The following is a 15520-nucleotide window of genomic DNA, read 5'->3' as shown; positions in this document are numbered from 1 at the left end:
ATTGTTACCAGTCTTCTATCTTGGACTATACAGTCACACAGTTGTCCAGACAATTGAAATTGTCAGTGATTTCTAAATGTCTTTCTATTTTATTATCATTTCTTTTTTTATAGTCTACTCATCAGGTTTTATTTGCTAGAATTTACATGGGGACATACAAATCTGGTCAATGTTTTCAGTGATCAAAATGTTGGGAAGATGTTTCAGACAATTGTCTATTGTGCTACTACCAGAAGATTAAAGAACCATTCTGGACTATTTCAATAGTTCTTTGGCTCACTAACAAAAGCTCTCAAGCAGCCAGAGCACAGCAATTTGAAATGTTCTATACCTCTTGGTGTGAATTCACAACCTCTAAAGGCATTGAAAATTTTAGTTATTACCACACATCATTTGAATGAATGTTACTGGATTGTTTGATTCTTTCTAAAACTTTTGTTAATGGCTGCCTAATGAAGTCTGCCATTAAAAATAAAGCCAAATACTTGCTAACAATTACAGCAATAGCATTAGATTTATAGAAACCAAAAAATTCAGATGTTTTTACAAAATACCACATACAGATGAGTACACGTTTAGCTTGCATACACACAAACTCAAGATGAAGGCTATTATTAATCTGCCCTTTTATGTAATTCATACACAGCCAGCTCAATAATTTGTGTTTACATTTGCCACTCCTGTCAAGATTGATCAAGAAAATTGAGGTACAGCCAGCCAGGTCTGCCTTTGCCAGTTCGGCTTTAGCTATCACATGGCACACAGCAGTCCCTCAAGACATTAATTGTTGCACTGCTCTTGCATTAGATGTTAAGTATATAATGAGATCCACAGTTGCCTGGGGCTTCTCAATATGGAGCTTCAGCCAGTCTACCTTAGACTCATTCTTGGCTGCTGACCCTGTCTTTTGCTTTGTAGTCCTGGATCCTATTCTATCTTCCTCTTTTTTATTTCTAATTCTTGGATCCTACATTTTAACCCTATAATTTTCTTCTGATGAGTCACATTGGCATTGTACCAACTGTTCTCCCTTCACCCAATTCTTGCTTTGTGTTCAGCACCCTCTGATCTCCTGAGCCTGGCCCTGTGCACCACTACTGGCATTCTTGCCTTGCACTAGCACAAAGAAGAGAGCTATGGTGTTGCCACCTCTGAGCAATACAGTGCCTGGACCAGTAAATCTAGCTGGATGTACAGTGATTCTCTACACATTCATCCATCACTCCCATTCCTTATGCAATAATTTTTTGGCTCAGTAAAAACATTCCAATCCACTTCTACCTTGAATAAAAAGAGCTGACTGTACCCTGATTTGCAAAACCCATCTTCTAAACCATCCAAATTCCAATAAATTTAGACCACCAACTAAAGCATCAATAAAAAGAAACAGTCATATTTCTATTGAACATGTGAAAAAAAACTTCTTCAAAATTTTTCACATCCTTTCCTTTGTAGTGTGGTGTCATCTATTTATCAATTTCACTAACCAATACTCACATATGCAGTCTTACAGAGTTCCTAAAACCTGATTTCACTATGGAACTAAGCAATGCTGCAAATAGCATCCTACTGCTAAATTGGGGAAGGAAAACAACAATGGAAAAGATTGATTCAACAGTGGGCCTTTGCAGGAAAGAAGGGCAGCCTTTGTTGTACTGACTTGAGCACAAGTAAAACAAGAGGAGAGATTATTCCCCTCTATTCAGCAGGCACTAGCCTGCACCTAGAATATTGTAAGCAGTTTTGAGACTCAAAGTGAAACACTAACATCGATAAACTAGAATAAGTTTATTGGAAGGCCACCAAGCTGGCTGGGGAAGCTGGGCTCATTCTGACTGGAGCAGTGATGGCTGTGGGAGTACCTAACAGCAGTTTATCAGGTCATACAGGGGAGAACTTCAAAAAGACAGAGCCAAGCAATTCACAGCAGCTCTGACTGGTATGAGAAGGCACATTCTTACCATAGGCAGAGTAAAGTAATGGATCAAGTTACCCAGAAAAGTTGGGCAGTTTTGAGCCTTGAATATTTTTGAGACCTGACCAGTTAAAGCCCTGAGGAACCTGTATTGATGTCACACTGACCTTGCCTTGGATTTCTGCTGAGGGTTGGGCTAGACAGCTTTTGAGGTCCTTTCCAACCCAAATTACTCAGGGTGATCCAGGAGTTGAAGTTAAAACTTCAAGGGCAGAAGTAATACAGAAGTCACCAATATATCAGTGCCTAGGGACAACAGGCAATCTAGAGGAAGTAGTCCAGAGGCAAGCCAAATCAAAAGACAAAAAATCATCAGCTTCACATATGTTTGCATATGGTGTAATTTTTCAAACAACTTTAAAAATGCACAATGTTATATAAATACAGGGGAGCACTATAAAATATTCTGGCATTACTTCAAGACAACTTACAGACCCTGTAAATATTTGGTAAGGTAGGAAGCAGTAAGGCAGCTCTTAAGTATTTGTGTCTTTAGGTGAGCTTGAAAATTAGCTTGACAACAAATTTGTCTTCCTACAAAAGAATTTATCCCAGCAGTAATTTTTAAACACCAAGCAGCTTTTCCTCTCATGCATTTCTTTCATGTAATATGATTTTTGGAATATCAAGGCAACCTCTACTTTCAACTGCACTAATGCCTGTTCTGAAATCAAGCTGATATTGATGCAGAATTAATTCACAAATATACTTTCATCTAGTCTAGGGAGCTAAATATTATTATTTAATCTTACTTTAAGTCAGGACCACATTTAAAAAAATTGCAAGGAGAGAGAACTGCAAACTTTCTGCTGGAATATATAAGGTTACCACATTATTACAGACTGTTCAAAATCACAAAGTCATTGTTTAAAATCCCGTCTCTTCTTTGAGAAACACAGAGGGTGAAAAACTGTTGTTTAAGATAAAGTAAAGGACAAATAAGTCAAGAGAGGAATAATTATAATCATCACCACAAAAAATTCTGAAAAGGCAATATAAGATGTGTTACTTATTGGAGTGAAAATATAGGGTTTTGATGGCCAAGCAGGTGACTCATAATATCTCATCAAAAGCTACCTTAAAATAATTACACATAGAGAGAGCTTCTACATCAAATCATAAACATAACTGAAGCATGGGACACAACACCACAGAAATACCATGGACCCCTTTGGTGATATGCCTCATCTACTAGATAACCAGACATCATCTTTAAAAGTGAAGGTAACTGCTTTCTATTATTTATCAGGGCAATTGAGACATTTAGGAGAAGTTTTGACAGCTGGAATAATAAATTTGTTTCTGACAGATTAATTGAGGCAAAAGAGAGACCCAGGTACAGCACATGGCTAGGGTGAAACAGCTATAATTGACCATATAAGCTGCAAGGAATAGAAAATTTTATGTGCCCTGTGGATGAACTTCAGCTTGTCCAAGAACTGATGCTTGTATCAAATTATAAGTGAATCACAGAATGTATTTCTCTAGCCAAAATATTCCCAACAGTTCTTGAAAAAAAGCCAAGATCTTGAAGAAATATGAGTCTATCTAATATGAAGGTGAACAAATAAGAGCTTCAAAGGAAGAAGCTTGCAATCATAATTAAGGGTATTAGGATATCCAACAATCACTCCCCCTTTTCCATGTGAAAGGAATTCAGAAAATTATACAAAATGGAAAATAAAACAAAAACCTTCCAATTATTTCTTTGAAACATTTACTATCCAATTTCCCTTTCATATTGTTGATCTCCACCAGAATTTTAACTGCTATTTAAAACAGGGCAAAGTCAGTTACCAAGTTTCATTTACAGAAATGGGTCCACAGTCTGGCTATGTGGTGGTGAGTAATAAACTCTAAAGTACATCTTCTCACATTCCCTGAATCTTTTTGACTGCCACACATTAACTATTCTTCTTATGAAGAAGGCAGAAAATTTATTTAAAATAGACACCAGCAATCCTTTAGCAATCCACAGCACCATGTCAAGACTCCTAAAGATGAATCATCATGGACACAGTTCACTGTAAGAAGTCTGGACTGTTCAAGTCAGGGCAATTGCAAAAAACAGGTATCCAGGGGCATCCCACTTTACTGTGCAATTATATTTAACAATATCTCCACTGCTTTAATTCCTGTTGAACTTCAGAATGTTTGTAGGACAGCCTGGTGAGCCTACACTTGCTTAATGGGTCCAGTTTGAGTGATAACTCTGTTTTTTCTGCTCATTTTTGGTCTTCTAACACCAGTACATCCTTCTCACATTGGATAAAATGAGTCAAAGCATGCTTCCTGTATTTGTTTCCATTCCTCAAGGGGTTCATGTGCCATTTCTCCTACCACTGCGCTCAAAAACTTTTGCATTTCATATAGTCCTGGAATGCAGTCAACAGCCTATTTTTTAAAGGGAGTAACAAGGCAGAATTCCTGTTTCAAAAAACCCTCTTTTGTCTATGGTTGTTCTACCTAATTTGGGCTTCTTTGAGATGTTACTTTGCAAATGCAAGCTAAGACATCAAATCATTTGCAGTTTATGCATTTTTTATACATTAACCTGGATTTTAAACTTTATTTCCATAATTTGATTTCAGTCCTTCAGTCTCCTGAAAATAAGTACAAATAAAATAAAAAGATGGCAAGGTATCTTTTCTTGTCACAGAATTTCTATTGCATTACACTTGATTTCAACCCAAAAGCCTGTTAACTGTTTCAGCATACCTGATGGCTTAAGAGCAGAAATACAAACTTTCCCCTTAATCCTACCTTCATTATGTAACATTTAATATGCCTTTCACCAAATTTGTCCTGGGACACAGCACCTTCAAAAGAATTCATGCTGAAGAGAACAGCTGGATTGACACATGGCCATCTGGTGAGTGCTTATTCCTGTAAGCAGAGGTGCCTAAGGCCACAATTGTTCAAGAACAGGATATAAATATATCTTTATACATCTATGATTTCATTTTCCAAGTACTTAAATGCATAGATATCAGAGGAGATAAATCAAAATCAAGCATGATTTGAGGGGACTTGACATAATCTTCTTCCTTAATGTTTTGTTTTCACTGATTGTTAGGATGCATCTTGGAAAATCTCTGCACAATAAGAAAATTTAAGCTCAGCTGATAACTTCCATTAAAATTTTCTGTTGATTCAGAACAAGGATGAACAAATCTGCAGGATATAGATACCATCATTTCCTTATCAATCCATAAACAAGGTGTGCAGCTTAGAAAACTTTATTTTGTCTAAAATATATTTCCTCAGCAGCTTTACTCTTGTTTTATTGCAACTAGGAAAAAAAATGCTGCAGGGAGATCCTGAGCAAACTGCCCCTACAGATCAGAAAAACTGAACTCTCTTTTTCTCTCAGTCATTGTCCTTGAGGGAGTAATTTGAAAACATTTACTACTTCTGTCTCCCATATCTCATTTTAAATACTGTGATCTACCTCTGCTTGCTTGTAAGGTTAATCTGAGTTTACTTTTACTGAAAACATGCCACATCTATTAATATTATTTACAATTTCATCCTCACCACAGAAACCACTGAAACAGTAGGGCAATAATACATAACATTTGCAGAAAAGAAACAATTAAAAAATATCAGTTGAAACCACATGAGGAATTTGGTTCATTTCAGAAGACAGGTACTTAGATTAGAACTATTCTGAGATCAAAACTTCTGTAAACGTTTTTGAAGATCTTTAATGTCTATGAATTCTTAGAATAACTTCAGATCTTGAAGTTATTTTCATTTTATAAATGATTCCTAAGAATAGCATTAGCATAATATTTCCCAAATTTATGTGACTAGAAACTAGCTTAGATGAGGGAAAGGTAACATTTTAAAATGTCTCCTAGATATCACCCAATCTGCTTCTTTACAATTCTTGAAACTCAGAGTCAGCCAGAAATGAATTTAAGTTTTTGTCCCTTACTTACAGAACTCTATGTCACGGTGTTTTGAATTTTGTTAATAGAAAATCAGATGCTAATTAAAGGTCACAGATTATTAATTAGCTAGTAGTTTCAGATTAAACTGCAGAACTATGCAAATCACCAGAATTGTTTTTTACCTGGTGGCATATGTCACTCAAGAGAGAGCAGAAAAAGAATTATGTATCCTGCTTCTCTGAAATTAATGTATCTAAGATGCTCTAAATGATGCAACAAATATAACACCCTTCAAGGATTTTACACAGTTTGAAGAAAAAAGATATATCAGAATAATTTTACTGTGATAGAACAAAGAGAACCTCAGACAAAATTGTGTTATTTCCTGCTACTATTCACTGACTCCAGACTATCAATGAAATCTCTGGTAAAACAATGATTTCCATCTGCAGAAGAAGGATAATACTCCTCCTGATAAATTACTAAAGAAAATATTCAGTTTCCCAGCACTAAACAATCATGTAAGAAAAGCCTTTAGTTCCCAGAAACAACAGTAAAAAAAACCACAGGTTAGAAAGGACACAGAGGTAATTTCATGTCTTAGTAACATTGTCACTGTGAGTTGTGTTGAAGGCATTGAGGCTTTACAAAACCCTCCCAATGCTAAGACTCCAAGGTCCTGACCCTACTTTGGTTAGCTCCATTGTGCAGAACCACTTTTTTCAGAATAATGGCTCTGTGGTACATCTCTCTAAATCCTTCATATGAGCTACTTGCAGTACAGGTGCTTGAAGCACCTGCTTCATGAAGTTATATTCATGAAGTTATATTCATGAAAAGAGTTTAGGTAGTTAAGGTACTTACTAAAATAAGAATCAAAAATCCACAGAGAAATCTGATAGACACACACACATAGCATTCTTTCCCATGTAACAACTAGCAAAGAATCCTCAAAACCACAAACCTATTGCTTGGAAAAAAAGTTGATAAGCTGGTTGAATTTTCATTGATAATTTTAGGGTTGCTATCAAAGAAAATCAACCTATTTAATAAATTCACATTCCCAGATGTGAATAAAACATCCACACCACTAAAACACTATTATAGTCAGAGTCACAAATTATAAGAATAAACTCTGGGCAAATCTTTCCTCTAAGGGGTGCTCAGCTAAACCACAGGAGCAGCTCTCTGGGGCTGCTGTCCCAGGAGCACCTCCTGGAGCTGGGCAGGGCAGGAGGGGTGTGAGGTGAGGGTGCAGCCAGCATTCCTGCCTGCAAATCTGAGTGTTCTGTCCCTTCTGAGCCACCCTCTGTGAAGGAGACAAAGGTCCTGCTTCTTCAGTTTGGAGAAGAGAAGGCTCCAGGAAGACCTTACAGAAGCCTTCAGCAAAAAATTATAGAGAAGGACTTTTCTACAAGAGCCTGTAGTGATAGAATGAGGGGTAATGGCTTTAAATTGAAAGAATGGATAAGATATTAGGAAGAAATTCTTTACTGTGAGGGTGGTGAGGCACTGTAGCAGGTAGACCAGAGAAATTGTGGATGCCCCATACATGGAAATAATCAAGACATGGCTGAGTGGAGCTTTGAGCAGCCTGATCTGGTGGAAGGTGTCCCTGCCCAAAGCAGGGAGACAGGAAGCAGATGACCTGTAAGGTCTTTTCCAGCTCAGGCCATTCTATGATTCTATGGTTCAGTTTGAATCCTACACATTTAAGCAGGCTTTGTGCAAACCCTGCACTGAGATTTCAGGTCTCTCCCTCTTAAGTGTGTACCACAATTTCCTTGATTTTTCAAGGCTGGCATCTAGCAGATTGATCTAGCAAACCTCTCTCCATCATGGAGCCACTGTTCTTTTGTATTTCAAATGTGAATAATGACTTTTTTGTACATATTTGCATGGCACAGAATTAAGTAGCACACACTGGTTGATAAATGTTATCATAGATTATTATTCCAATTTTTCAGAGTTCCCTGATTGTTGCAGCAATTCAATTAACTTCATATGTTCTCCATTTTTGAATCCCACACCTTGGCACCTAGATATTAAAAACATATTTCTGAGTTAATTTTTTTCTTTTTTTTTTCTGTAGATTTTCTCACATATTATCAGCCTAACATCAGTTTCAGAACAACTAAAATAATTAATTCAAGCATAGTCACAGTATTTTGCACACTAATTGCCACTTAGTTCAATAGCATCTTGGAACCTTACAGCTTAAATTCAGATAAAAACTGTACACAGAAATAACTGAGTTTACTGTTAAAAGACAGTGGCTCTGAACCAAAAGACTGACAGTTTAGCAATTCACTTGTCCATACAAAGCCATTCAGAAAGGAAAATAAATTATATTATAAAAAGGATAAAAGGATTTAAGAGATTGCAGTGATTGCTCTGGATGGAAGTTGATCTAAACATCTCCCAGGTGAGTTTAAAATGTGATTATTAATGGAATGGTTACAATGCTCAATTGAACTTGGCTTTTACAGAATGCTTTTGATATAAACTTTGCTGTATAATAGATATACATATGTGCTTACTAAAACTTTTTCTTGAAAATACTTGCTCTTTGCAAAAGAATATTTAACTCATCCCTATAAAACACAGGACTGTGTTACAGTTAGAATTTGTGCTTTTTTTAATGGAAACCCAATTCTCTGCAATAGAAAAGTCCTTTTTTTCCCTAGTAGACTCCTATAACTAATGAAAATTCAGAGCCAAAATAAAATGATGGGTTTGCTTTTTTTAACTTCGGGGTCATTTTTTCTCTTTGAGATTCATTGTAAAGTTATAAGGTACTTCAATAACACTCTATAATGTATTATCCTCTCCTTTCTAAATATGATTATTAATAGAAGCTTACACAAAATCTAAGAAAATGTGACAACAGAAAATACCTGTTGACAGCTAAAGACAGCCAGCATCAGTCTCCTTTCAGATGTTTAAATTTCAGCCACAATCATCATATGTGAATGCAGTAATTTTGTTAATCACAGTATTACAATTAAAAATACCCTAAATTTCAGATAGAGACAGGGATACTCAAGATTAAAAAAATAAATTGAGAAATTATCAAAGCCAAAAAAAATTAAAATAGTGCTTGAACTCAATGAAAAAGAAAAATGACAGCAACAGAAATACTTTCTAAGAGTTTGCACACCTTTTACTGAAGAAGAAAATACTACAAGTCACAGCAACCCATATCTATACTCAAAATCACTAAATGAATTCTAACACATCTGCAAAATACAGTTTGATAAAAACAGAAATTATTAAAGAAGAGGTATTTTCTACATTACCATGCATATAGAGTTCAATTCTAGAATTCTGAATCTGTTTCATCTAGATATATTTTTAAGTCTTAAACTTAAATTGAGCTTTAAATCCTCTACTTATAGGAACCAGAACTTCCATTTCAGCAATTAAAAAAAATTATATTAAAAATACAATAAAATACTTGATTGAAAATATAAATGCTACCAGCACTATGGGCCAGAGAGACTCTCTGCCACTGACCAGTAAAATTCATTACAGATCACACACATACATGAGTGATGGATTAGATGACTTGAGCACCCACAGGCTGTTGGCAGTGACAGGACCTGTCCCTCCAGACCAGCTGGCAGAGCTGCCAAGTTTCTGGCCCAAAGAACAATGCTCATTAATCCATAGGAAAGCATAAAAGCCATGGAACAGGCAATGAGTAGAATGTTTCCTCACCTGGGAAGTTCTCAGTTGGTCTAATTGGTGTTTGGTTTATTTTCTGAAGACAAGAGCTTGGTGGTGTGGGGATGGGCAATGGGAAGGTGCAGGGAACCACACAGTGCCATTCCCTGTGTAAGCCTACCAAATTCTACTGGCAAGGCCCTTAGCTCTATGGGCATCCTACAGAAATTTGCTGCACTGAATATTTGTGTGTGGTCTTATCTGTGTTAGTCTTTGCTTTCTTAACTATTCTCCAGCACAGCTCCTTTAGAATTATTTTGTTTCTCCAAGTTTTATTCAGATACTTAAAATTTTAAAATTTAAACTGGTATATTAAAAAGAAGTATATACAAAACAATTTATTAACTGCTTTGAGGGCATATGGACATGTAAGTAGCCTCCATTTTGTATTTACTATTTTGAATATTTCTAATTACATCTTTAACAGCATCAGTTGTAAGAAACAATTATAGATCAAAGAGGTATATTCATAATTGTCATAAATTGTCAAGTTATTACTGGGCATCTCATGATCCTCCAAGAACTCTGAAACAGTTGTCAATATAAAACCAATACAAATCAAATACATCTTATATGCAGCCAAATATCAAAGTTCCCAATATCCCTTTAGTTGAATGTTTGTTTAACTCCCTTCTCCACGAGCATTTCAAGAAGAAAGGTGGCAAGTGCTTCTGCTAGCACTCTTTGCTGCTCTGTGTACTGCTCTGCTTTGATTCTAAAGGAGACAAAGGGATTCCCAAAACACCATTACATGAAAACTTTCCATTGACAGCAAAGGTCAAAGGATTCTGCATGTAGCTGTACCCATGGCAAAACTACTTACTGCAGGTTTCAGAGAGAAAAGGCAACTCTTGGCAGTGCTTTTGCACTTTACAACACCTTACAATTAAGATCTGCTTCTGAGGTGTTCAAATTCATCCTCTTCCACCTCCAGATCTTACCTTTTTCACATTCTCTCACACAGAAATCCCCTAGGATTGTACTTGATTCACTGCTGAATCAAAGTGTCTCATTCTGAAGAGCTGCAGCTGTTCTGTGTCTGCACGCTGCATCTACACTACTCAAAAACCTAAACAAATGCTTGACTCTTCCACAGTTTGATTTGTCTTGGTCTTGTTACCAGGCTAGAAGATCACAAACTAGCATGCTAGTGTGCCTGATTGTACTATTCTCCTACACCAAACACAGAGAATTATGCTTGTATGTAAAACTTGAATTGTGCTTATTGATTATCAGGAAATGCAGCTTTACATATCTCTGATGATGCAGCAAGATTCAGTCTTATAATCAATATGAATCATTAAAGGTGGAGTTAGGAAATCCTCTTTGATGCTCTGTATTATTCTGTATTTGACGTAGTCTTTTCTACATTTGGTTAAATAAGCTTGTTCAGCAAAAAAACCCCATGTTTTTATCTTCTCTTTTACCTCTTTTATCCCAAATTTATTCCTTGTTGCTCTAACAGACTCTCTTGCTAATTACTACATTACTGATTATTACTAATTGCTATATTATGTAACCGGATTGCTCTGCCTTTTTGTAGGTCATTATTTTTTTCCTAATAAAACAAATAAAACAAGTCTCAAGATACAAAGAGGTTTAAATGTGTGTCAGCTAGTTGTCAGTCTCTGTTTTACCTTTGTTCCTAAAGAAAGCCATAGTTTTTCACTGCTGCAACTCCTGCATAAATACAGCTCCCTTTAGTTTGACATCAGTGACCAGACTTCTCTGTAGTGGCTAACATTAGCCCAAGTTAATGGAATTCTCTCTTCATTTCACACTGATTGCAAACATTTCTAGGGCTCTTTATACATGAAATATCTTCTCTCTTTTTTACTCAGTAACACCAAAGCTTTTTAACTCTCCTCAGCTGATCCACTGTGCATGTTCTAGTCATGGGGCAAGGAGAGAGGAATGACAGGATTTCTTACATCCTCCATCCTCAATTTGTCAGCAGGAATTCCTGTATCTGAGCACTGGTGGGAATGGCCAGAGGAAGATGCTTCTCACCAAACACAGCACTACCAATTTGTTTGCCAGAATGGTGGGAGTAAAAAGCAGGAATCAAGGCAGAGAGGTTCAGGGAGGTTTGATGAGGTAGTTTGGGAAGTCACTCCAAAAGCCAGCTCTACAAAATGTGAACTGTGGGAGTCCAGCATGTGGCTCGTTCAGCTCCCACCTTGCCCTTCCCTCTGCAGAGTACATCTTGCTTAGTAATTTAGAACTGAGAAGCTTAGCTCCTATGCTAAACAATAAACTAGTCACAAGAAGATTCTGGAGGGAAATTACACAAATCAGGCTGGGGTTGCAGAGGCACAGTATGGTAAATGGCTAATTTTGCCTCTGGTGGAACACTCTTGTGCTACTGAGCATTTCTTCTTTATTTCCACAATTCATGTTTTCCATTAAGTCAGCATCTACCAGCACTGCAATTCAGACTTTAATATATATCCTATTTAGTGCAAGTTTACTAATACCCAATAAGCAGAAATAAATAGTTGTTCCAATACCAAAAATTTATTTACCTCATCCTTAGTGCCTACAATGTTTTTCTCTCATCTGCTTAGCTGTAAATATTTATATGAAAGTTAATATATTACTTGCTTTCCATATGTCTGTCCTGAAACAATACTTCAGCAGCTTCTGAAGGAACTTATTCAAGGAAATATCTTTTGCTCTCTACTAAACTAATAAATACAAAATATTATGGAAGCAGAATAATTCTTGTTCCAAAAATAATGAGGCATGTATAAGAATAATAGAAATACAATCTTTATCAATCCTGATGAAAAAATATAAGGGGGATAAATTTCATATTTCAGCAGCTTCTAAGAACATTGAGATCTGGAATTAAACTTTTCTCACAAACTTCTAAATGTATGACTATGCACCACAGAAGGGTATGTACCTTCCTCTAAAGCCTCTAGTACTGGCTTCCACAGGTAGAACAAAGCTAGAGAGATACAACACAGGGGGCCTATTTTAATATTTCATATTTAATAGAACTTCTATTTTTATAGCTTTTGCCTTCTCAGCAAGAAAGATAGTGGATATTTTTTCTTAAGTTAAAGTAATCAAGAGGGACATAAAGATGCTGTTGACCTGTTGACTTCCATTTAAAGAAGGAAATAGAAAAGGTAAAAAACAATTCTATGTGCTGGCGTTTCTGAATGTGGCTTAATGCCTACTTAATGATATTTTTCTCAGGCATGGCACTCATGAGTGCCATGAGAAGTCTAAAAAAAACCAAAGTCACTGTACAGAACATTACAGTCAGCATTCAACATTCATGTTTCAGTTCATGATTTCTAAAGAATTTTTGTAGAAACCAGGTAGATAAATTTTACTTACTTGTTTTCTGTCTCTAGATAATATAGGAATTTAATTAAGAGGAATTGAAGCAATGGTAGTAAAAAGGTGAAGACAGAAATCTCATATGGCTTATGAGATTTATGGTTCTCACATGGCTTTGAAACTACACAATTTTAAGAAGCATGTTGAATTACTGCATATATGTGAATATTCAGTGTCTAGTTCCACAGGTTCATTGATAGAATAAAAAACTCACTTTCAAGTACTGAAACTACACTTAAGCAGAAGAATAAATTAACTGTTTATTTCTGGAGACATTGATTGATGTGTGCAATAAATAAACCACCATATTCATCAAATAATTCCATTTATAATTTTCCTCTTTAATACATTCCAATGATACTGAAGGCAAAACTTTAATTAAAAAGATAAAGATGTAGAGTGATGCCCAGTAGTATGGTGTAGGTGAAATGGAAAAACAAGGGTAGTAAATACTTCCTTAGGTAGTCTTGTTCTATCTCACTCCTTTACATGAGAACCAATTTAATCTGCACCAGTCCTACTTCTGACTCACATTTCAGTTAAGCATCGAGGGAGCAGGAAAATCAGCAGATTAAGTCTGGTTGTACATACAATACATAAAGTCATATTTTTGGGGTACATACAATCACAACACTTACGATAAGGTCCACTCACAGTATTACGCTCATCTCTCAAAGGCAGCACCTTTCAAAGCCAACAATATAGAAAGGCTTTCCAGAAGTGTCAGAATAAAAACACAGCTAAACACAACAGTATCCAAGTCCCTCTTACACATTAATAAACATTCCTATGCCTTGTGCAGTTAAAACTACATTTGCAAAATACCCAAATAACCATGCAGCACATCCACAGAGTTTTAAAGTATCTTAAGCCGTTTTCATGGTCTTGGTTTTGTCAAATCTATTTTCATTAGTAGGGCTTTCCATTTGGAAATGGACTTTGCTAAAGCACTTCTATTTTCCCCCACTGAAATGTATATTCTAGAAAGTAATTATATGAAGTGTATTAGTCTAAATTATCTGTAAACAAATAATTAATTATAATAATAGTTAATAATTAATAAATGTGATGGTTTATTTGCATTCAAATACTAAATGTCTCATTTTACAGTAGCTTTGCCAATCCTGGGAGCAAGGAAAAATGACATGGAAATAAATGTCTAAACCAGATATCTTTTCCTCAGCCAAATTTTATAGGTCAGAAGTCTCGTGTTTTCCACTTAAAACATGACCTCAATTAATGAAGTCTTTTGGAGGACACTAAATTATTTTTGCATAATAGAAATTTAAATTGAAAATATCTTGAGTATTTTAATTAACATACTCTATATGACATGACCCTGTTCCTGATAGCAGGAAATTTTGGATAGTATATTTAAGGTTATACTACTGTGTAGATTTTCAGATTCTTGGCAATCTGCCACAGCTGGGGTAAAAGCTTTTGCTAGTGTATAAAATACTTTTCCAAGCACTAAAAAGCCACTATTAAACTAAGCCACACTGTATCTTCCAGTTTTCAATAGATCAAGATAGCTCTCTGCTCAACTATATGAATGCCATGAACAAGTTTCAATAGCTCTCGTGCCATCTGTCACTCAATAAACATCTTTTTTCCTTCTCTGAGTTTTTAAATCATGACACTATTGTTCATTCTGATAGACAATTACATTGCTTCTTTCATTTGCTTTAACTTATCCTTCTTAAATTTTAATAATCAAGAGCACTGTGTGTCAAGAGTTTTGCTGCACATTTCGAAAGTTTTATTATAGACACATAAGAAGCTTTTACTGAAGAAACAACCTGGCACTCATCTATTACTTTCTAATAGGATGTTGGATATTTCAGTTTAGCATATTTTGTTGCTTTTCAAAACAAAACTCCCTTGCCTTAGAATGATAATCTTGTTCCAGCCTGGAATCTGATCCTGCTACCTGTTTGTACTTGCTCATTTTCATTTGGCGATTCCTTTCTTCTACATCCAGTGCACCTGTTAAGTTAAAAACAGAATGAAAAAAAGAAAATAAATACACAAGCAGTCATCATTTTCGAAGTTAAAATTATGCTCATGGAAGTTTTAACAGAAAGAGATGAAATTTGATTTACTAAAGTTCCTTGCATGTAATTTCCTGAATTATGATCTTGCAGAAAACCAAAAAAGTTGTAACAGGAGGAAAATAGCAGGTAAGTATTTCAGCAGAATCTTAATAAATGTTGTATTATCTACACAATTCAAATGAAGCCAACTTTGTGATAAAAAATCAATATAAATGAAACACGCTGTTTCCACAGGATATAATTTTACTATTTTAAGAATATTCAAGAGAAATTGAGTCTTTTATTTAATAAGGAGGAATGCAAAGATAACCTGCTTATTTTGGGAAGAGATTCTTGTTCTGCATTTATCATAGTCTGACATATCAAATTAATAATCAAGTAACCACCAAGGACCAGCAGACCTTCCATTTACTATTTGAGTATATTCTTAGTATGCTCAAAAAAATGCAAAGAATGACTAAAGGAATCTTAAAGAGCCACCCAGTGGCATCACTGTATTAAATTCTAATGAAACA

At 35.6% G+C, this 15520-nt stretch overlaps 1 protein-coding gene across 39 annotated transcripts in view; it reads right to left on the bottom strand.

The window, feature by feature from the left end:
• RIMS2 (regulating synaptic membrane exocytosis 2) overlaps nucleotides 1-15520 on the bottom strand; it is a 448889-nt gene that overhangs the window by 74603 nt on the left and 358766 nt on the right. For 17 of the 39 annotated variants that reach the window (XM_050971294.1, XM_050971301.1, XM_050971290.1 and 14 more), the window contains one exon: nucleotides 14837-14937. The exons of the other annotated variants lie outside the window; for them this stretch is intronic. In XM_050971294.1, the coding sequence (XP_050827251.1) occupies nucleotides 14837-14937 (101 nt within the window). The remainder of the gene's footprint in view (nucleotides 1-14836; nucleotides 14938-15520) is intronic. 39 annotated transcript variants of the gene reach the window in all.

Source organism: Serinus canaria, chromosome 2 (assembly GCF_022539315.1).
Source record: "Serinus canaria isolate serCan28SL12 chromosome 2, serCan2020, whole genome shotgun sequence".
NCBI classification, from domain to species: Eukaryota; Metazoa; Chordata; class Aves; order Passeriformes; family Fringillidae; genus Serinus; species Serinus canaria.
This window is presented reverse-complemented; position numbering and strand designations above follow the sequence as displayed.